This window comes from Mauremys reevesii, linkage group 2, assembly GCF_016161935.1.
Source record: "Mauremys reevesii isolate NIE-2019 linkage group 2, ASM1616193v1, whole genome shotgun sequence".
Lineage (NCBI taxonomy): Eukaryota > Metazoa > Chordata > Testudines > Geoemydidae > Mauremys > Mauremys reevesii.
In genome coordinates this window covers 215,038,544-215,061,371 of record NC_052624.1, presented here as the reverse complement: position 1 = coordinate 215,061,371, position 22,828 = coordinate 215,038,544, and the positions used below count along the sequence as shown (strand labels likewise).

The window sequence follows — 22,828 nt, the reverse complement described above, 5'->3', positions numbered from 1 at the left end:
CTAGAATGAGACTATGTAGTGTAACTGCTACTTTATAAAGCATACTCTCCTCTCCCCAGAGAGGCAGTTAAGGTGTATGCAGAGGCCACGTCTACACTAGGAAGAAAAGATGTGTTTTAAAACATACGCTAAAATAGAGAAGGCAAGTTGTAGTTTTAACATGCCAGTTGAGAGAAATCTTAGGGTGCGTCTACACTCCAATAAAAGATCGGAGACACAGCCATAGCTGTCCTGGGTCAGCTGATTCGAGCTGGGGCTGCAGGGCTATAAAACTGCAGTGCAGACATTTGGGTCCGGGACCAGGCTCTGAGACCTCTTGCAGGGTCTCAGAGTCCAGGCCCAAATCTCTACACTGCAATTTTATAGCCCTGCAGCCTGAGCCCCACCCGAGTCCAAATCAGCTGACCCAGGCCAGCCATGGGTCCTTTATTGTGGTGTAGTCATACTGCCCTCTATAGTAGGGCTGACCCTCAACAGCTATCGTAGATTAAGATTCATATTGCCCTGTCTACACTAGGGTCTTAACACGTCTTGCTATAAGTTAGTACAACAACTTGTAATTGTTTTAGCTTTGCAGCCCCTGGAACGATCACTAAAGTAAAGAGATCTAGTTCCTATGCCCTCAGAACTCTGCCCAAGGTATATATATAAGAAAGGCTACAGCACTGGGAAATTTTAATGGTTTTGTTTCTTTCCTTCGCACCCCAGTCTGATTCATATTTTAAGACAGGTGAAAACAAATGAGAATTAAAATAGTAGTTTAAGAGTCCAGTTTCTCCCTGTTTTCACCTCATTCTAAATATTTGTAACAAAGTTAATCCTGAGGACACATTGCTCCCAAAAGAAATACAGCAGCAATAGTGAATTCTCTTATTCTTTAGTCACAAAATTGCAATAAAATTAGTTATTTTCTCTCTGGCATGAAAATTCGACACATCAATAACGTCTTGAGTAATTTGTGAATGTTATGCATAAAGAAACAGAACATCTGGCATGAAAAGTTGCTGAATAAGGTTCAAGAGAGCTAAATTAAAAAGACTCAATGTGTTCCTCATAAAATCAAATTTTATTACAGCTCAAAAAATTATGTTAAAAAAATTAGTAAAATGAACAGGACTTCTGAAGACAAAAGTTGGCCTCTGAATACATACATTAAAAAAACAGAGAAAGTGCTTATGTTTGAAGGCTTTCTTTGATGGAAAATATTTGCTGCCTTCCATTCAGAAAGGCGTTCGATTCTGTCTCTGGGATTGTTCCTTCTATTGAAGTAAAAGGTCGCATTGACATTTATTTAAGTGGAATCATATTCGGTTCCCCTGTGTAACCGACTTAGAAGCTAATCCTGCAGCCATCACTCCTATGATCATTTCCAGTGAGGTAAATGGTCAGCCAGCCTATAAGAGCAAGAACTGAAAATTCAACAAGTACATAATGACTAAACTACAGCCAAGTCAGACTGTAATCAGGATCAAGCATGAGGCAGAATGGTTGAATAACCCTTAATATAGAACTCCAGTGCTGCTAGTGTCAAAAACAAGAACCCAATTCTGCAAACTTTTACTTGTGCCAAGTATATTGTTAGCAAACAATCCCACTGAAGTTAGCTACATAAGGTTTACTCAGGCCTTGTCTACACTACCAAGTTTTGTCAACAAAAACTGCCTTTTGGTGATAAAACAGCAAGAGGGACACACAACAATGGGACTTTTGTCACAAAAAACGCCCCGTTTTGGCAACAAAAATCTCCCACCCCTACGAGAGACTTTTGTCTTTTCCCCTCCCTTTATTAGCGATAAAGAGCCAGTGTAGACACTGCTGATTGTTTTCTTGACAGAACTGGCTTATGCCAGTATCTCACAATGCCTGCCCTGATTGCTCTGCTCAGTGTTTTGATCTCTGCTACCCTGCAGGCATGCGCCCCTCCCCTTTCAAAGCTCGGGGAAGCATGTGTGTGTTTGAACAAACAAAGAGCAACTAATTGGAATACTCCTGTTCTGTGCTGCACTAGGAACACAGCAGCAGGCAGAATGCTGCTGCAGGGGGAGGGGGACAGACTGCTGTGCTGCTTTGCCATTCCTCAGCATGGAGAGCTCACAGAGCTATTCATGATGCTGCTCTCGGCAGCTGAGGGGGCTTGGGAGAACTCAGAGAGAAGCCCAAGATGTGCAGCGATCAGCTCTTCCTTTCCACAACACTGCACTGTGGGGTACATACTCATGGTAAAATGCTCACCCTGTCGATGATGGTGTCCACAATGTGGACATGATCTGTGGACAGAGGGAGCAAGTGTGACCACCCTTTGGCGATTTTTGTTTTGTCGACTTTTGGGTGTTGACATAAGTTTTGTTGACAAAACTTGGTAGTGTAGACAAGCCCTCACAGACAGCCTAATTCTCCCACCTATATTCACTCTGAGTAGTATTTAACTCTGTGAACTGTCCCACTAAAAAAGTAAGGGAATGACATTTTCAGTTCTAATTCCCATAGACTGACCTTGACTGTGAATAGAAGCAATCAGTCACAGAGAAAGGATGACAAGGTCACCAAAATGCGTGGTCACAGTTTCAAAAGAGTTTACATTGGGTGCTAAGCTCTGTTGAAAACATTATCCCCAGCTATGAGTGTTGAGCACTTGAAAGTCTGCCTCTGAGCTCTTTCAAAAATGCAGCCATCAGGGCCTGATCTTGCAACTCATTATTCTGTTATCAACCGTGACAGCAAGAGTTATCAAAGGGACTACTCATGAAGGAAGAGTAGCAGTCAGACCCTGAGAGCCACATTTTTGAAAGAGTGCAGAAGCAGACTTTCAAGTGCTCAGCACCCATAGCTTGGGACTGGATATTAAGCTTTATTGAAAACCTATGTGCTGAACTCTACTGAAACTGTGGCTTGTTGTTTTGGTGTCTGATTGGTAGTTAAGCGCTTTTGAAAATTCTAGCAGCAGTTTTGCATGCTGAGCTTTTCTGACATAAGTTATGGCCTACAAAAGGTGTTACAAGACTGCAGCCATGCAAGGCTAGCCTCTCACTTCTCTAGAAAGGATAGCATACAGCTTCCTGTGGCTATTCAAATAAATACTAGTGAGCTAAGGGTATGGCTACACTTGCAGATGTACAGCGCTGTGAGTTAAACCCACCTTCGCACAGCTGAGTAGGGAAAGCGCTGCAATCTGTCCATACTGACAGCTGACAGCGCTTTGTCATGGCTGCATTTGCAGCTGCATTGGGAGTGGTGCATTATGGGCAGCTATCCCAGCATTCAAGTGGCTGCAATGTGCTTTTGAAATGGGGGGTGAGTGGAGTGTGACAGGGAGCGTGGGGGGAGAGAAAGTGGGTTTTTGGAGTGCTGAGAGAGTGTGTCAGCACGCTGTCTTGTAAGTTCAGACCCCCCTACCTCACCCACCTCTCTCTCACTCAATGAAAGCAAACAGCTGCTGTTTCTTTTTTTCTCATAGACCAGATAAGCAGTCACTTGCCGAAATGGACCCCAACCACCACCACCCCGTCTCTCTCTCGTCAAGCAAACATTAGCTGTCGGTAAACCAAACAGAGCCCCCCCACCTGCCTCTCACTCATTCAAAGCAAATAGAACAGGAGTACTTGTGGCACCTTAGAGACTAACACATTTATTTCAGCATAAGCTTTCGTGGGCTACAGCTCACTTCTTCGGATGCATAGAATGGAACACACAGACAGGAGATAAATAGTAGCTGTGTTTGATTTTTTGATAAGCAGCCACCGAAAGGGAGCTTTGAAATGGCACTTCCTCCTCCGGAGTTCACAACAAAACAAGAGAGGATGCTTCAGTTAAAAGGATTATGGGGAGTTTCTGGAGATCAAACAGTGCTTAATAATGTTACTCCCCGTTTACACTGGAGCAGCAGCAGCATCTCAGCCAATATGCAACAGCTGTTATTCCTCTCGAGGAGGTGGAGTACCAGCAGCGCTATAGCTACGTGCCTTGCCAGTGTGGACGGGGAGTGAGGTACAGCACTCTGGGAGGCTTTATTGCACTGTAACTCGCAAGTGTAGCCAAGGCCTAAGTCACTGCACAACCAAGAGGGAATACCGTCAAATTTCAATTTAGCCAAAAAAAATTTTTTTTAAAAGTTGAAGTAATGATAAGTACTACACTTGCTCCTGCCCCCACCTGAGTCCCTGTTCTACCAGTTTGTGGTTTTACAATCACATTTTTCTTAAAAATACTTCTCTTGCCATGTTGCTACATGAAAGGGGACGGGGGAACCCAAACTTTTCCATTCTCAACAGTTCCTATCCGCATTTGTACAGTGGTCAACATAAGGCCCCAATCCTGATCAACATCTATGGCCACTGGGCTGGCAATTTCTCAGGGAAAACTAGTTTAGCACAGAACACTGTAGATACTGTCTTAAACCTGGTTTAAACCAGGAAACTGGGAAAAATAATTGCATCAGTGTCCAAAATGTTCAGCAAGCATAGAATACATTTTTTCAAACTTTGAATACATCCATTCAAGACTGAAGAACGGAGTCAGTTTATCCACCACATGAAAGTTGGCTTCTGCTACAGAATGCTGCATGGCCAAATGGACCTGGACAGGTAGTCTGCAACTCTGCATGCTTCTGATTGCTTAATGCTTCAAGCCTACAAAGCTGCATTACTGTCATTTTCATATATTCAATTTTTTTTCATTTGTTTATAGAATATTGAAAACTGAAATATGAGTCATGACACGTATAACTTACATGAAAAACTACTCAACCAAAACGTATACAGACATCCTGATGTTCGGTATTATAATTACATATATTAGTTTTATGCCTACTGGGTTTTACTTTCTTTGTACAACCCTAAATTAATCTAGAAGTCTTATGTAGCTAATTTGAATGTTTAATTAAAACTAAGCGTAATGTGGTGTGCATTAATTAAACAATTTTTAAAATAGAAAATGCTGTAAACTCATACCAATTAGTTTTCTGATTTTACCTAGAAAACTCACCTCTGGTAAATGCCATGCCAGGGATGGCATGGTAATATTTATTATATATGTTAAATAACAAACAAACAAACTAGTGACACTTAATATACTGCAACTGCTGTCAAATGCACTAAGTAAACTAACCAGAGGCAAAAAGCAAAAGATAACTGTGATGGGAGGAAAACTTATCTTAGGTGTTGTTTGTAACACTAGTAAGTTTAAATATGTATCAGAGAAGTGTGATTTAAAGTTGTTTGTGTCACTTTAAAGTTTGTAACAGAATGAACAAGCTCATAGGGGGAGTGAAACATAGATTAATGGGGTCTTTCAATTTTTACCAGGCTGTCCAAAAAACAGAACTAACATCTTGGGAGCCTGAAGATTTAGAATCAATATTTTTTAAGACTATGGTTTTTAAATCCTTTGAAGAGATCCAAATTACATAAGAAATTCAATAGAGACAATTTTATGTTTCCCCAGGTTCATAATCTTATTTGAACCACTGAAACCAAGGACTTCTGCCAAATGTAAATTAGACTCCTCAGATGAAGCCATTTCTTAACACATGCTTAAGGCCTGACACTGTTTACTCATACAGGCAGCCCCAATGAAATCAATGGGTCACTTGCATAGGTAAAGACTAATTATGCAATCAAGAGTTGGCAGGACTGGGCACTTCACCCTGACTCCGCAGTGTACAATGAAAGGGCAGCCTGCTGCAATTGCAGAGACCCAGTGGAGCTTGCCATGGTTTCAGTAGTCTGCACACTCATTTTACAATGCAGAATTGGGGTTTAAGATTGCAGCACCAAGAATTCTACAATCACATCTTCATGTCTGTAAAGCACCTAGAACAATTAAGCTCTTTAAATGCGAAATATTATTATTAAATACCAGTGCTGCTTGGGATTTCAGGAGAAAAGTGCTCTCATCTCACCAACAACAAAGTTGTGATGATCATCATCAGATCAGAGCATTTGGATTACACTAATCTGTTTCAAGATAAATATCCTACCGCATGCCCAAAAAGCCATGATTCCACAGACACAAAAAAAGTTATGCCCTGCAAGAAACCATCATCGTTAAAAGGAGAAGTGGAAGTGGCAATAAGACAACAACAACAAAAAAATAGAGTATTTATACAGAATGGAAAAAAAAGAGAAGTAAATGGCAATAAATACAAATTTTAAAAAATGTAGGTAACAGAGAAGGGAAGGAATAAATGAAATATCAATGGCCAATAGAGTTAAAGATAATAAGAAGGCATTTTAAAAACATATTAGAAACAAAAAAAAAATCCTACATCAAGTATAGATCCATTGCTAAATACAGATAATAAAACTGTAAACAGTGAAGTAGAAAAAGGCAGAAATATTAGCTATTTCTGTTCTGAATTTGGAATGAAGCAAGAGGATGTAACCATCTCATTCGATGTGGTGGATGGAATAGAAAGTTTATAATCTGTAACAAAGGAAGATATGAGACAGTATCGCTAAAATTAAACGTTTTCAAATCAACAGGCCCAATAGTTCCTTTAAGACTCTTGAGTGGAAGTTATCTGAGGAGCTCTCTGAACTAAAAATTAACATTAGTAACAAATCTTGGAAAATGGGAGAACTTCCAGAGGATTGGAAGATTGTCAACATAGTTCCAATATTTAAAAAGGGTAAAAGGGATGACCCAGGGAACTATAGACAGATTAGCCTGATGTCAATCCCAGATAAAATAATGGGATGGTTAATTCAGGACTCTATCAACAGAGAATTAGAGGCTAAAATATAATTAATGCTAGCCAACATGACCCCATGAAGGGTACACCTTATCACACAAAACTGTTGTGGTTTTGATAGGATTACAGATCTATTTGATAAAGATAACTGATGATACAGTATACTTGCATTTCTCCAAGGCATTTCACTCCATACCATATGACACTCATTAAAAACTTGCATTATATGGAATTAACAGAGTACACATTAGATGGATTAAAACTGGCTGACAGATCTCAAAATGTAGCTATTAGTAGCGAGATGTTAATTAATAGGGCTGTTTCTAGTAGGGTTCTTCAGGGATTGACTCTTGGTCCAATGACATTTAACAATTGTATCAATTATCTAGAGGATATAAAATCTTTGCTGGTAAAGTTTACAGATGATAAAGATAGTGTAGTAGTAAATAATGAGGACGACAGGTTAATTGCCTGGTTAAATGGTCATAATCCCAAAAAAATTAATTTTAATATAGCCAAATGCAAAGCAATACATTTTGGCATCAATAATACAGGTTACACTCACAGGATGGGACTACCTTAGAAGCAATAATTCAGAGAAAGACTTAGGGGTCATCAGAGATAATCACCTCAGCAAGAGCTCTCAGAATTATACTGTGGTAAAAAGAGTTAATGCAACCCCTGGACATATAAAAGGGGGAATATCAAGTACAATGCCCTGGTACGAAGCATTGGTAAAAACACTGAGTCCAGTTCTAATATCCATGTTTCAAGAAGGATGTGGGCATACTGAAGAGAATTCAAAAGAAGGCCACAAAAATTATCCAGGGGCTGTAAAACAAGCCTTATGATGTGAAGTTTAAGGAGCTCAATTTATTCAGCTTATCAAAGGAAAGATGAGAGGTGATTTGATCACTGTGTAGCAGTACTTACAAGCTGAAAAACACAGGTGACAGTGGGGAGCTTTCAATGTTGCTGACAAGATCCAGTGGCTGGGAGTTGAAGTTAGACAAATTTATCCTTGAAATAAGATGCAATTACCTAGCTGAGGGTAATTAAACATTGGAACAGCTCACCAAGGGAGTGGTTAGCTCACCATCATGCAATCTTTAAGACAGGACTAGCTATCTTTGTAAACGATTGATTTAATTGAACTCTGGGAGAAATTCTACAGGGTTTGTGTGCAGAGAGTCAGGCTGGATGTTCGTGGTGGTCTCATCTGGCCTTGTAATTCATGACTCTACAAGTTCCCTTCCTTCATGGGCCCTGGGGAGAACAGAATTGCCCACTGTGCCTGAGTATGCTCATAAAACTTGCAATTCTTCATTAAGATGACTATAATTAAGGCTACGTTTTAGTCACAAGTATTTTTAGTAAAAGTCATGGACAGGTCACGGTCAATAAACAAAAATTCACAGCCCGTGACCTGTCCATGACTTTTACTAAAAATACCCCTGACTAAAATGGGGGGGGGGGGATTTGGAGGGGCACCACAGGTGCTGGGGAGGGGGGCATAGGTGCTTGGGGGGAGGTGCTGTGGGTGCTGGGGAGGGGGCAGGGTGCTCGGGGGGAGAAGGGCAAGTCACAGCCTGGGGGCGGGGGCACAGCAGATGCTGGGCCGGGGTCCCTATCCAGCTCCTGGGAAGCGGCGACTGCAGCTCCCTAGCTCCAGTTGCTGCTTCCACTCTGCCCCAAGCCCCGGTTCTGCAGCTCCAATTAGATCTAGGCGAGCTGAGGGAGGGGACCCCCCCTCAAGGTAAGCACCACCCCACACCCAAGCCCTGACCCTCCCACACCCAAACTCCTGCTGCTGGGGGGCAAAGGGGCCCTTGAGACTGCCCCAGCAGCAGACGGTGCACCTGGCCCGGGGGCTGCCTGAGCTGCTCAGGCGGCTCCTGAGCCAGCAGCACAGGGCTGCTGCAGTGACAAACACAGAGCCTTAACTATAATCAAATCTCATGCTTCATCTGATCACCTGCAGGGGGCATAAAGGATTTTTTTTCACCCAATGCACAATTGTCCAGATGTAAATAGGTTGCTTTGTTTGTCTCCATCTCCTCCCAGCCCTCCCACCCTCCTCTGAAGCATGAGAGATTGTCCACAGCTGGAGAGAGGACACCAGAAGGGGTGGACCAGTACTCTAAAGTTGTACAGAGAGTAGTCAGCAGTTAATTCACACCATGAGCAACGTAGTTATACCAGTGTAAGTTTACAGTGTAGACCTGGTCTAACCAAAGTATTTGGTCTTAATATTGAGATATATGGGGAAAATGTAATGGCTTGAGATATACAGGAGCTCAGACTAGATGATTTAACAGTCTTTGCTGGCTTTAAACCCTATGAAACTATGAGTTTGGAACAATTACAGTTTTAGATTGTACACAGGATATCCAGGCCACTGTTTTATAAACAAATTTAATTAAATTATCTTAAATGTTAAGTGCCTAAATCTTTTCTCTCTCCCTCCCCCCCATCTTTAACCGGGAATAGTTCTATTCAAATAGAAGTCCTTCCCAAATTCATAGCAGCAATGTCTGTATTAGGGACCAAATACTTGATAAAAATCTAGATACAATCCACCAGAACTTTGTAAGGTCTGAAGCCCTTTTCTGCAGTAAGCAGCAGCAGCCACAGTATGACAGCAGCAGCCATAAGCTAAGAAGCAGAGTCACATCCTCACATTCCATCTAAATTGCATCAAAACAATGTAATATCTGTCTGTTCAGAAGGCACTCCCATCCTAATAGCACCCACCATCACCAGATAAAGAAACAGATCTTAAGATGGTTAAAGAAAACTTTGTTTGATTGTATTCTGTCTGACAAGAAACCACTTATCAACAGTTGTGATTATGCAGTCTATACTCCTATTGTTTTGCCTTTATGATCCCTACTTCTCTATTTTTTATCTGTACGGTCTCTGATTCTTTCATTGTTTCTGTCTGTTGCATAACTAATTTTGCAAGATTTAATTCAACTAAGGTGCAGAGGAATGAGGAGTTAAAGAATTGTTTTGTAGTGGGCTAGGATTGGTGAAAAATACAATCTTGTAGTATTTTAGTTTTAAATGATTGGTTAAGGTATAGCTAAGAAGGACACAAGTTTTAACTATATAAACTTGGATCCAAAAGGAAGTTATTTGAAACCTAACTCCAGGACACAGCCCAAGATCAAAGATGCCAGACCTCAACACCCTGGCAATCATACTGTGCAGAAGCTGGTGCCCTGGATGATCTAATCTTGACTGGCCACCAAGAAAAGTTTGTCTGCCTTATTGGGAGCAGTGAGCATCGTATGCGTAGCGAGCGTATTCTGTTTTGGTAACAGTTAATAGAGGTTATGGAGGATATTACCGTGTAAGGCTCTTTCACTGCTAAAAAGGACCTATAAACCTGCAGAAGATTACACCCTGAGCCCTAGGAACTGGGTACGGGCGAGTGCCTTTTGCCCTGAGCTCTAGGTACTAGGAAAAGGTAGGGGTGCCTAAATTAGTTAACCAGGTTATGCCTTGATCCCTTGAAAGGGTAAAGGTAGGGTGCCCTAGAGTGTGCAGGTCACAACTTAAGATCACCAGAATACCTTCAGAGTTAAAAGAGACCTTTGATGTTGGGGGGTGGGAAGGGAAGACGGGAGGGAAGCATAACAAAAACTCTAGTATGGAAGTTAATCTGCACACCTTTATTTTCCCCTTGGTGCCCAAAACACACACACAAGCACACAATACAGTGCATGAGGATAAAAATAGAATACTGATGGGTTTCTGAAAAGGAATTAACTTACCAAAACTACCAACTATTAATAAAAAAATTGTTTTTCCTCAAACTCAACTGCAAGGTTCCATCTTAAGCCCTTCCCAGAATAGTCAACATTTTGTTTTCCAGATGAATGAAACTATTGCCCTTGCTCTTGGAACAGCCTCCCTGTTACTGTGTGCCATCCACCCTTCCTTAGATCTTTATTTAAAATCTATTTCATTCCATCACTGATCAATTATGGTCTGACCTCCTGCATATAGAACTTCCCTGAATTAATTCCTGTTTGAACAAGAGCACCTCCTTCAGAAAAACATCCAATCTTAATTTAAAAGTTTCTAGTGATGGAGAATCTACCATCTTACGTCTAGTGAGAATTTGCCTAGCTTCAACTGCCAGCCTTTGAATTGTGTTATACCTTCCCCTGCTAGGTTGAAGAGATCATTAGTAAGGCTATGTTTATGTCACAGAGGTCACGGAATCCATGACTTCCAGAGACCTCCCTGAGATTCTCTGTTTCAGCCCCATGGGCTGCCGGACTCTGGAACTGGCAGCCAGCGGGGCCCTGGCAGGGTTCCAGTGACAGGCGACCCCCCCTGCAATGTTTCAGCAACAGGTAACAGACTCCTAAGGTGTCCCTCCTCAGGGTTCCATCAACAGGAGACAGCCTCACATGGAAGGAGGGTAGGGGGCCACCTTGGGTGAGCAGCTGGGGGTGTCCCTTTTCATCTTTGGGAAATATGATCACCCTGCAGTTCCCAGCTGCTGTGGGTGGAGGGTAAACCAGCCCCACAGCTCCCAGCCACCACGGTGGTGGTGGGGGAAACCATGGAACCAAACATCACAGACAGGTCACAGCTTCCATGAATTTTTGTTTATTGCCCATGACCTGTCTGTAACTTTTACTAAAAATAACCATGACAAAATCTTAGCCTTAACCATTATTACATTTTTGTTCCCATGTACCTTCCTAAAGACTGATCAAGTCACCCCTTAACTATCTCTTTATTCAGCAGACTGTAAACAGCATGTTCACTGTAAGACACATTTTCCAATTCTTTAATCATTCTCATAGCTCGTCTCTGAACCCTTTCCAATTTACTGTAGTCAATTACTTCATTTTATCATTCATTTATTGTGAATGTCATGTCATGTTATCTATAATCATTGTATGCTAAATAGATTTAGATTGTAGAAGTATAAGATTGATTAGTAGTTAGATACCTAATACACTTATCACATCTAAGTAAGTAGAGCTGAAATGCAAGGCCTACATGCTGAGGCCCTGTAAGATTTTGGCTTAGCAATACTAGGCCATAGGCTTAAGAAATGCTTGACAGAAGTAAGCGACCAAAGAATGACCCTATGCCACAAAATTATGGGAACAGATGTATTAATGGGTGGTATTCCAAAAAATTAGCCACAAGATTTATTTTAGATCACAAAATGCCCTAGAGACACATTTTTTCTAACATATGTCTTAGCAGGAGGATACAGGTTGTCTGTCAATGCTAATAAGTATAAAAGGAACTATACACAACCTATGAAAAATAGCATACCTCAATATTCTTGGAGAACACAATACAAATAAGGAAAAAGAAGGTGGACACCTTCATGCACATGCACCAAGTGTTCGGTGTAGTCAGAATCACAAGATAAAAGAGGGCTTCCAAACTGGGTAAAATGAGTTCCCTGTGGGGAAAAAAACTAGCAGGAACCATCCCTCTACTGATCAGTTGGCAAGGCAGTCACCAGACCTTAAGAATACCACTAAGGAGGTAAGTATAACTATATTTGTAACTTCTGTATAGGACTTAATAGGATTTCTGTATGCTTGGGTAATCATAACCTTATCGTAACTTTAATAAAATTAATAAAACAGACTAGACCTGGTACTTATAAATGTATGTGTGGTCACTATCCTTGGTCTTTATGTGTTCCTAGAGGCTCTAAATCTGAAGGAGGTAGCAGAGGTGACTTTCACTCTGTTGAGCTTGATACTGTAGCCACCAGAGTTGAACCTATGATGGTGTAATATAGCATTACTAAATTCACTTTAAATGAAATTTAAGGGTACATTACCAACTTCCTACTTTGTTGACACCAGAACTGGACACAACATCCAAACAGAAATCACACCAATGCCAATACAGAGAAAATATACCCTTTCTAGGACTACTCAATATTATCCTATTAATATATCCAAGAATTGCATTAGCCCTCTTGGCCACAACCAGAGAGAGGCTGGAAATGTGAAGAACTATATTAAAATTTCAGAAGAGACACCTATAGCTGGGGAGTTCTTTTGCAAGGTTTTAGCTTCTTGATGAATGATATTCTGTCCTGTAAGAATTAAACTTTTATTGGAATCCACAGGAAAAAAAAAAAGAAAAGAAAATCGGGTGGTTAGTGAGCACTGCAGTTTTCTATAACTAAACATGGGAACAGTCAGCTTCCACACAAAGGGCCAGGGAAATGTTACAAGACTTGTTTATTATGATGGGGAAAAGCATTAACCTGGACTCCCATGCGGGGGCGGGGGGGGGGAAAGGGGCGGTGAGGAGTGGGGACTGTCTGCTATTTGGAAGTGATCATTAAGTACCTCTGAAAGGAACATATAGTACAGTGGTTCTCAAACTGTGGGTCACAACCCCAAACTGGGTCACAACCAGATTTTAATGGGGTCACCAGGCCTGACTTAGACTTGCTGGGGCTCAGGGCTGAAGCCTCACATTACAGGCACCTGGCTGGGACTGCAGCCCTTGGGCTTTGACTTTGACCCCTTCCCCACCCAGGGCAGTGGGACTTGAGCTTTGGCTCCCCCACCCAGGGCAGTGGGAGTTAGCTAGACTCAGGCTTCGGTCCCGCCTCCTGTGGTCTTGTAGTAATTTTTGTTGCCAGAAGGGGGTCACGGTGCAATGAAGTTTGAGAACCCCTGATATAGCAGAACCATCGTTTTCAGGCAAAATGCTGTTATACTTTGGCTATGGTTCTCAAACTGGGGGTCAGGAGGTATTACATGGTGGGGGTCATGAGCTGTCACCCTCCACCCCAAACCCCACTTTGCCTCCAGCATTTATAATGGTGTTAAAGTGTTTTTAATTTATAAGAGGTGAGTAGCACTCAGAGACTTGTTATGTGAAAGGGGTCACCAGTAAATAAGTTTGACAGCCACTGGGCTATGCCAATGACATTAGCAGCATATTGGGATAGCTGGTCAGTTGTTTTCCAATTCTGCAAACACTTCTGCATGTGTTTAACTTTCGGCCCAGACACCATTTGAAGATGAAGTTAAAGTTAAGCATGTGCACATTTGTACAAGTAAGGTGTCGGTCAGTGGTAATGCCATGCTCAGAATGGCTCCAAGCTCTCTTGTAAAACCACTCTACAAGTTATCAGAGGTTAAACAGTAAGCATGGGCACTGCAAATGGCGAAGAGATGCCCACAACAGCCAGGGTTCTTCACTTTTGCCCACCATCCCTCTCTAAAGACAAATATGCTGCAGTCCCCAGAGCAGCTAACACAGTAATGGCCAGCTCTTGCCTACTGTTTTTCTTCTGTAGATTTCAAAGTGCATTACAAAGGACATCAGCATCTTTATCCCCATGTTATAAACGGGGAAACTGACAGGAGCGCATGCCCTGTGTGTAAGAAGTTCAAATAGCAAACAATGCTTTCTCTTCTCTGCCTCTGGAGGGGGTCCACGCTGAGCTGCCCATGCAATTTAGCTGCCCCTGTAGCTTTAATATTTGTATTTCACCAGCCCCTTACACCCTGTGCACCGAGGCGCCCTCATGTACCTAGGGACCCCCTATACATCAAACCACTAACGGTACCGAACGAGGCCCACTGTGCTAGGCGCTGTACAAACGGAAGCTAACATAGCCCTGGCGCCAGACCACAGCGGGACTGACTCCAGTCCTCCCCCGGACCCCAGCACGGAGACCCCGCGCCCGCGCCGCACAGCTCGCGCTCTCACGCCGGCCAGTAGTACCTTCCTACCGGGCATATCTCCCCCGGCCCCTTACGCTGCAACAGCCGCTCCCTTGCCACGTGACAGGGAAGCCCCGGAAGGGGGCGCGGGGAGCCCGAACTCCAGTCCCCGGGCTGAAGGCGGGGCCTGCGCCCTTCCTACCACGCCCCCTGTCTTCCAGTTTGGCGCCGCGACACAGCGGCTTCTGATTGGATAGATGTGCCGGGATGAGCGTGACGTAACAGAGGAGGCACTCGTTCGTTTTCCGTTTAGCCGTCAGCTGCGGACACCAAGCGACCGGAGAGCGGTCGTGCCTTTTACGCCCTTACTGAGTGTGCGCATGCGCAGTTTGCGCACGGTGCGCGGTTGTTGGCGTAGGGGACGGGGTCTGCTCGCCCTGCCCCCGCGGGCCGGTGGCGGAAGCTTCCGTTGCCTGCAGTGGGAAGCGGCTGGGAGCCTGTGGACCCGAAGGTGCGCGCGCGCCTCCCTCAAGGGAAGCCCGGGGGCGCCAACCCTCCCCCCCCCGCTCCGCGGGCCGGCGCTGCTCTCGGGGAGGGGCGGCCCAGAGCCTGCACCAGCGGTGCTGTGGCAGAGGCAAAGGACACCCCATCGGGGCGGGGGGCGGCACATCGCGCAGGGACCGTGCCCGTACCGCCCCCTCCCTGCACCGCGGGAGCGGGTAGAGCCCCCCCGCCTCCACTCTGGGGCCGGGGCGGCCGGCCGCACGTTTTCTTACAGGGTTAACTAATCTGTTGGGCACCGGATTTGCAGCTCGTGCCTAACCCACGGCCGCGCCCCGTCAGAGCGGCTGGGGCGGTGAGCCTGACACCGGTCACAGGATCACTTGGCTTGGCTGAGTTTTACGGGAGATCTGTTTTCAAAACCAGGTTTTTGCAAAAGGAAGTGATTATATGATCGTGAGGGAATGTACCTGTGTTCACACCCTACAGGCTATTGTAATTTTTGTACAAGGCATCTCTTGGGAGGGATCATTTAAAAGCTCATAACTTGCAGATCAATAGAATCATAGATTATTAGGGATGGAAGGGACCTCAGGAGATCATCTAGTCCAACCCCCTGCTCAAAGCACAGTAACATGCATATAGTGGTGTTATAGGTGAAGCTATAAACATAGGCTGAGATCATGATAAAAATGTTTTTCAGCGATGAAGGGAGAGTAGCAAGATCAGGTCCTCAGAAACCGAGGGCATGCTGATGGCTACTACCTAGTAAGTGGCTCTTCTTTCCCAGGAAAGGAGGCAGTGGCAAAAAAGTATACATCTTAATAAAGAAACAGCATGCCTTGTCTAGATGGCATTTCAGGTCTGCTGTTTACCTGAATCAATAGCTTCATCATGTTATGTTCAAGATCAGAGATGAGACAAAATAAAGGGCACCTGCCACTGCACAATGAAAATTATATATATTTCACATTTTCTATTTTAACTAATATTTTTAAGGGAAAAACAAATATTAAAATGTAAATCCCTGTTAGCAAAAAAACCCATGTCTTTAGTGGAGTTCACAGGGAATAGCAATTAATTTTCAATGATGCACTGAGTAAGTGAATAATACTTTGCAATCCATATGTAAGTAGTACACGACTTGTGAGGAAATGACTAATTACTTTATGCCCCCTTCTCAACATTTACTTTTTTATATAAACGACTCAGACTGAACAAATTTGTCTCTGATTCAAATGTAGTTTAGGGATTCAGTTTCCCATGCTTCTAAAGTTATAGCTCTTAAATGTTTCCAAAATATTTAAATGACACTTTGTACTGAGTAGCAGATCTTTAAATAGAGTATTATAAATAATTTATATTGAAATTATTAACGTGATTAATTTACAACAACAGTATATTCATAGAGTATATTCCATACAAGATATCATAAAATATTTTTGAATCGCTTTTAAAGGACCTGCACATTTGGCAAAGGATTTTCTTGTCAGCTTTTGCCTTAGTAAAGATTGAAGGGTTACAAAACTCTAAATAATTTCAATGGAAGGATGTTCAGTACCCAAGGAGAAAAAAAAAATGATTAGGACTTCAGAATTTGTCCCGCAGTATTCGTGACAGTGGATGTGAATATTTCTTATGATGGATGTCCCTGAAACAGTACATTTGTGTTGCAGTCTTTATTCTTTGAGTGATTGCACAAGTACATTCCACTCTTGTTGTGTGCTTGCCCTGAGTACAGTTGTCAGAAATTTTTCCCTCTGTGGTACCTTCTGGGGCAGTTCAAGCACCCTCTCTTGCTGCAGACCACTGTGTGTGCGTATAAAGGATAAAGCTGCCCAATCCCCCACAGTTCCTTCTTACTGATGATTGTTAAAAATCCGTTTGTCTTGCTTCAGCAAGTTCTCTATGTATAGTTACCTGTTGGAGTAGTTTTTAATGCTAGTTAATAGATAAGTTTTTTGTATAGTGAAAGTTAGTTTCTCAGTTCCCCAATGTTGGGATTCAATTTATTGGTACCGAGGTATGCCTCTGTCACTGCATTTCAAGCCCTGTCTTTTGTGCTGTAAACTGATGCTTCTGAGTGACCCATGCACTAGTTGTTCAAGTGTCTGGGTGAGTTTCACATAAGAGATCAGTGCCAGATTTGTAATTACTTCAAGCAAGGACCAGAAAAAGAGTGTGTGTCTATAGAGCAATTAAAAACCTGTGACTTGGGCACACGGGGCTCAGGCTAAACAGCCCCTTAATTTCAGTGTAGACATTCAGGCTCGGCTGGAGTCCAGGCTCTAGGAGCCCGTGAGGTGGAAGGGTCCCAGAGCTCAGCCCAGTGTCTACACTGCAGTGAAATAGCCCCTTTGTCTTGCAGGGCTAGAGCAAGTTAGAGGTATGGGCCAGCCACAGGTGTCTAATTGCAATGTAGACATATCCAGAGTGTCCAGGTTGTTTCTTTTGATGGAGGCTGCTCTGAGATTACCTTCAGAGCTTTCTTAGTCAGGAAGGGTGCCCTGCACTCTGGCTTCTGTGAGAAATGCCTGTGTGATGTTGTCTGAGTCCAAGCACCATTGTTCCTCCCCAGCACCTAGGAAGAAACAAGGCCTACAACAACACTTCAGGGAGAGGCAGATCACTGATCCCCAAGTCTGCCAAGCAAGAACACAAAGGGTTTAGAAGAGTGCATGCAAAAAATCAAAGCATTCCTCCATTAGCTAATATGGCACCATTGACTCCCAGTGCCAGGGCCCAAAGTCTGTGGGTCCAAAGTGGTGCCTTCATCATCTGCAGCACTGTCTTCATCTCACACACCCGTGAAAGAGTATTCCAGAGGCATATGCAGCAGCAAGGGACTTGAGTTAATTGATACCAGTGTCTCTAGTGGTGTAGGAGATTGCTCCTACAATATGAGTAGAACATGGCGCCAGCCTCCTCAGTGCAGCACCCAATACCTTCTCAACTTCCCATGTCCCAGAGTTCTCATTGGTCGGTACTGTCCAGAGGAAAAACCATCAATGAATTGGTTTCTCTTAGTCTTCTCCAGACTTTCGGTACCAGTCTCCAGCACTGACAGGGATGGCCCCTCTGATCAGGAGAAGGTGATTCTTCTTCTGAATCAGAGGTTGGATATTACCGTATGTTTCCCAGCCACAGAGCTTGCCCCTCCTAGACCTTACCACCTACATCAGAATATTCCTGCAAGAAGAAACTGAGGAGGGTTGGGGGCAGCCTTGCCCATATACCTGCACGCAGAGACGCACGGCAGTTGAGGGTGCTCCAGCTCCCCTGAAAGGTACCACTGAAGTTTCCAACAACTGTGCTCGGGGCAAGTGCAGACTAAGAGTGGAATGCAGATGTGGAACACATCTCGAAGAACAAGAATTAAAGAGTAGGTTATTAGTGATTTTTTACATGCTGGGCCATTAGTAACTTTTTGGGAGTAATATGCAAAGTTAGGTGATCAAAGGAGGAGAATTATGAAGTTTGACACCATAAATGTCATATTAAATTTATTGTGGTGGTGGTGGTATGATAGCTTGAAGATATGGTAGCTGGCTCTGAAGAATTGAGACTGGTTGTGGACCTGGGCAATAAACAAAGTGCCAGATTTTGGTAAGCTGCATTAATATTTACACCTTAATCAGAAGAACATTTTAATGTCTGCTTTTCTTTTTTAAACAGTAACTAGTATTTGAATGAAGCTACATGTTATGTGTCTTTGGAAGAGCTCCACTTTCTCTATTTAAGTCATATGGCAACTGTTTGTGCAAGAGAACCCCACGCTGCTCCTGGTCTGGCCAGCAGAGGGTAGCTTTGTACAGCAGAGGACTTTCCAATGCATACCACACTAGTAGTAAAATCTAGGAATCACAGTGTTACCAGGCACATTTTATGGTGGCTGACATTTTCATATTTGCTTTTTCCTTTGTATTCAGTGCTAGTAGTGGAGGGAGTCACATGCTTGTTGATTTTTTAGGCTGAGCTTATTGTGCACAAGGGGTCCTTGCATTCTTCCATTGTTCCCCACCCTGTGGGCCACTCTCCCATTCCCCTTTATTTCAGGGACTCATTGCAACCCTCCCCCCCCCACCCCCATCATGCCAGGGCCGTTGTGTGCTGCACTCATTTCCCTTTGTACTATGATCCCCCATTCCCTCTCCTGCCAGGAGAATCTTTGTGCCCCCCTTTATACCCTCCATGACAGGGACTCTGTGCACATCCCCATCCAACCCCATACCTCCCTTCCATCAGTGGCCCCCACACCAGAGTCCCCCATGGCTCCACTGCCAGCAATTCCCTGTGACCCCTCCCATAGGAGGGGTAGGGATAGCTCAGTGGTTTGAGCATTGGCCTGCTAAACCCAGGGTTGAGAGTTCAATCCTTGAGGAGGCCACTTAGGGATCTGGGGCAAAAATTGGTCCTGCTAGTGAAGGCAGGGGGCTGGACTCAATGACCTTTCAAGGTCCCTTCCAGTTCTAGGAGATTGGTATATCTCCAATTATTATTTATTTTTTTATTATTTTCTTCCTATGCCAGGATCCCCCATTCTTCTCCCTATGCTAGGAAGACTGTGCACTCCTTCTCCACTTATGCCAGGGTCCTCTATTCTTCCCCTGCCAAGGGCCACCAGAGCATATTGTAGCAATTGGGGACAATGGCCAAGCTTCACCTCAACCAGGATCCCTTAGCTAGGCTTGAGAGTGACATAAGCTGTAAATTGAGGGAGACCGAAGCAGAGAACTGCAGCTGGAAAAAAAGGAGTCTGGGACTGAAGGAGAAATGACGAGCTGACCAGGACAAATAAACGCCAACCCAAACAGGAGGAGAGGGACATGCTATGCCAACCAGGCCAGGAGGAGAAGGATAAGCAACAGCATAAAACAGAGGCAGCATGAGCTAGGGAACCAGAGGCCAGATGAATCAGTAGGTGGGGATAACCCACAAGATGACATTTCTGCATGGGGCATAAGTGCTACATTGGTAGGTGTCTATCCCTCTTCCTATCTAACCAGCTTTGGAAAAGCTTATGATTTGTACCAGGTCCCCATCAGAGAGGATCAGATTTCAACTCCATTGGTGGTGCAAAGGGGCTTGATGCCTAAAGCCAAATGGATGGAATAGAAATTGTAAACTATGAAAAATTTAAGACAACTAAACTCCTTAAAGTTTGATGCGACCCCTGAGGCTTACAGGAAAAAATTTCAGGTGGGTTCAAAAGCATCAATGTGTAACTTATATGGAAGTGACAAGCCAGATAGATTATCCTTTTCCCCATTTGGGGAGGTAAAGAGACAGTATGAAACAGTTGTATGAAATGTTTGGATTAGAACAATTTCATGATTTGTGTTCATATGACCTGAGGTTGTCGGTGAGGACCTGTGTACTGCAAGCAGACTGGTTGATGAGTTTGTTGCTAATTAGGTTGGTTCTGAGAAAAAACAAGGTTGACTGGCCCAAGCCTGGGTCACAGGAGGGGAATATGTGGGATTCCCCAGAATTGGGGACTGGACAATGTCAAGCTAAGAAACAGGGAGTCGCAGCACCCCCAAATCAATGCACTGGTAAGGACCCCAAGATCTGACTTATCAATGATAGGGGGCTGGACACAAATGCGCTGTCTACCCAAGGCTCAGGCACTGATGCTGAGGCAGCGTGTATTAACTTTATTGCAGCCTGGCCCAAGAGGGGCTCGGACACTGGCCCACTGGTGCAGCAGGCTAACCATCAGCTCAGGATTAAACAAAGACTGAATGGCTTGCCAACTACAAAACCAGTTTCTCCTCCCTTGGTTTTCACATCTCAACTGCTAGAAAAGGGCCTCATCCTCCCTGATTGAACTAACCTCGTTATCTCTAACCTGCTTCTTGTTTACACACACACACACACACACACACACACACCCATCCACCCCTGGAAATTTCCACTACATGCATCCAACGAAGTGGATATTCACCCACGAAAGCTCATGCTCCAAAACGTCTGTTAGTCTATAAGGTGTCACAGGACTCTTTGCTGCTTTTACAGATCCAGACTAAAACGGTTACCCCTCTGATACAGGCTAACCATGGGAGTACAGTATGAATGCAGTATCACACAGACTGCAAACACAGGAGGAGCAGGGCATGTAACTTGGCTGTGGGAACAGTTTGAGGGTTCACCCCTACCAATGGATCAGGCCCATTCCTCTGCAAGAGGCATTGTGGGGTTAAGACATGCTCTGCAGGGATCCAAGCCAGTTTTCATTATGGGAGTTAATCAGTGCCCTCAGAAGAGGCAGCAGGCTGCTCCTTAGCATGGTGACTCTGTGCCTGGGAATGTGGGGGTTTCTGAGAGTAAAGCACAGGGTGGGTTGGCTGTGGCAGAGCTCGTGTCCCAACAGGCTCTGGGTGTCTCTAGGGATGTTGGTTCTGGGGAGTTAATGCCCCCCTTTACAATCTGGGGGAGAGGGCATTACTAGTTCTGTGGCTCCTGACTCAGTGGCCTCTTGGCTTGAGTCTGACTGCAAAATAGAGGCTGAGCCTGTTGCTATGGAATCTGTGACCTTCCTTGACTGAGGATTCTGGCTTGCTGGCAAAGCCCCAAAACAAAAAAGGCCATTGAAGGAGGAGGCAGTTCCAGTTTCAGAGGATGCTATTAAGTGGGCTAGTTTGGTCAGTGCAGTTGGGAAACAAACTGTTGAGGGTGCTGCTGAGGGTGGTTCCTTGGTTGGGGACATAGAGAATTCTCTGGTATTAGTTTTGCCCCCTCCCTCCAGTCTCTCTGAGGTTCTCCCCTTGAGGTCAGTAGTGACTCTGATGTGGGGATGATGAACTCACACATTCTTTGGGTCCTGAACATCCTGAGGGGAGAAAATATCCTGGACACTTGATAGGTTTCTGGCTGAGACTAAGAGGAAATTGGTTTCCTGAACTTAATCTGTTTTTGTTGTCATGTAACTGCCTCTGTGCTGTAGCATACATATATTAAATTGGATCCTACTCCACTCTTTTCAGAAAAAGATCAGAAGGTTCATTTGGACTTTTTCTTGGATGTCTGAGGCAGAATATTTTGTATCTGTCCATTGTGGAAGGGGGGGGGGTGTCAAAATCTCATTGATCCTTTGACTAGAGTTGCTACTTTTCAGTTACTGCCTCTGTAGCAGCTGTTGTTTGTTCATAGAGTTGTTGTTCATAGAATATCAGGGTTGGAAGGGACCTCAGGAAGTCATCTAGTCTAACCCCCTGCTCAAAGCAGGATCAATCCCCAGGCAGATTTTTTCCCCACATCCCTAAATGGCCCCCTCAAGGATTGAGCTCACAACCCTAGGTTTAGCAGGCCAGTGCGCAAACCACTGAGCCATCCCACTCCCCCCAAAGCAATGGGGGTACAGAAAATACATTGTTTAGCTCCCCCACCCCCAAAGCTGCTGCAGCCCCTGGGTGTTTTATTGATTCTGGGGATGGCTGGGGATTGGGAACTCCGGGAGCCGAAAAGTTGTGGAGTGTTGGCTTTTGTGCGTGTATGTGGGTATCTGCGGTGTCTCTCCCCCACTGGCCCCCAGAAGTGAGATCCATGGCCGGGTTCTGGTCACGTTGAAGTCAGCAGCGTCAGGAGCCCCAGGGCATGAATGAGAAGTCAGTACCGGTGCTCAGCTGCCTGTCCTCATGCGGTACTGCCTGCCCTGGCCCTTCAGGGGTGTGTGATGCACAAGGCTGAGGGTGGCACCGTGGGAAGAATGTGCTTCTTTCTCCTAGCATGTTACTTGCTCTTCACTCTGTGATATCTCTCCTCCCAACTCCTGAAGGGGCCCTAGCAACCCAGTACTTTCATTTTACACCCTAGAGTGTGGGTTGGTTGGATTGTTTTTTAGCACATCAAATACAATTATTACTTGAGGGTCATTACACAGTGTTTGGGTGTCAGCCTGCTGCTGGCAGAGGTCAGTGAGGAAAGACCAAACTAGGGAAGGTTGGGTGTATAT

At 44.2% G+C, this 22,828-nt stretch overlaps 1 protein-coding gene and 1 pseudogene across 3 annotated transcripts in view; one reads left to right on the top strand and one right to left on the bottom strand.

Annotated features, from left to right (window-relative positions):
• SPIDR (scaffold protein involved in DNA repair) overlaps nucleotides 1-14,682 on the bottom strand; it is a 312,390-nt gene extending 297,708 nt beyond the window's left edge. For all 3 annotated transcript variants that reach the window (XR_005595058.1, XM_039527363.1, XM_039527365.1), the window contains exon 1: nucleotides 14,435-14,682. Coding sequence is in view for 2 of the 3 variants with exons in the window: in XM_039527363.1 (XP_039383297.1) it covers nucleotides 14,435-14,449 (15 nt within the window). In the remaining variant the exon portion in view is untranslated. The remainder of the gene's footprint in view (nucleotides 1-14,434) is intronic.
• The window catches only part of LOC120399270, an 89,174-nt pseudogene continuing 77,309 nt past the window's right edge, over nucleotides 10,964-22,828 (top strand).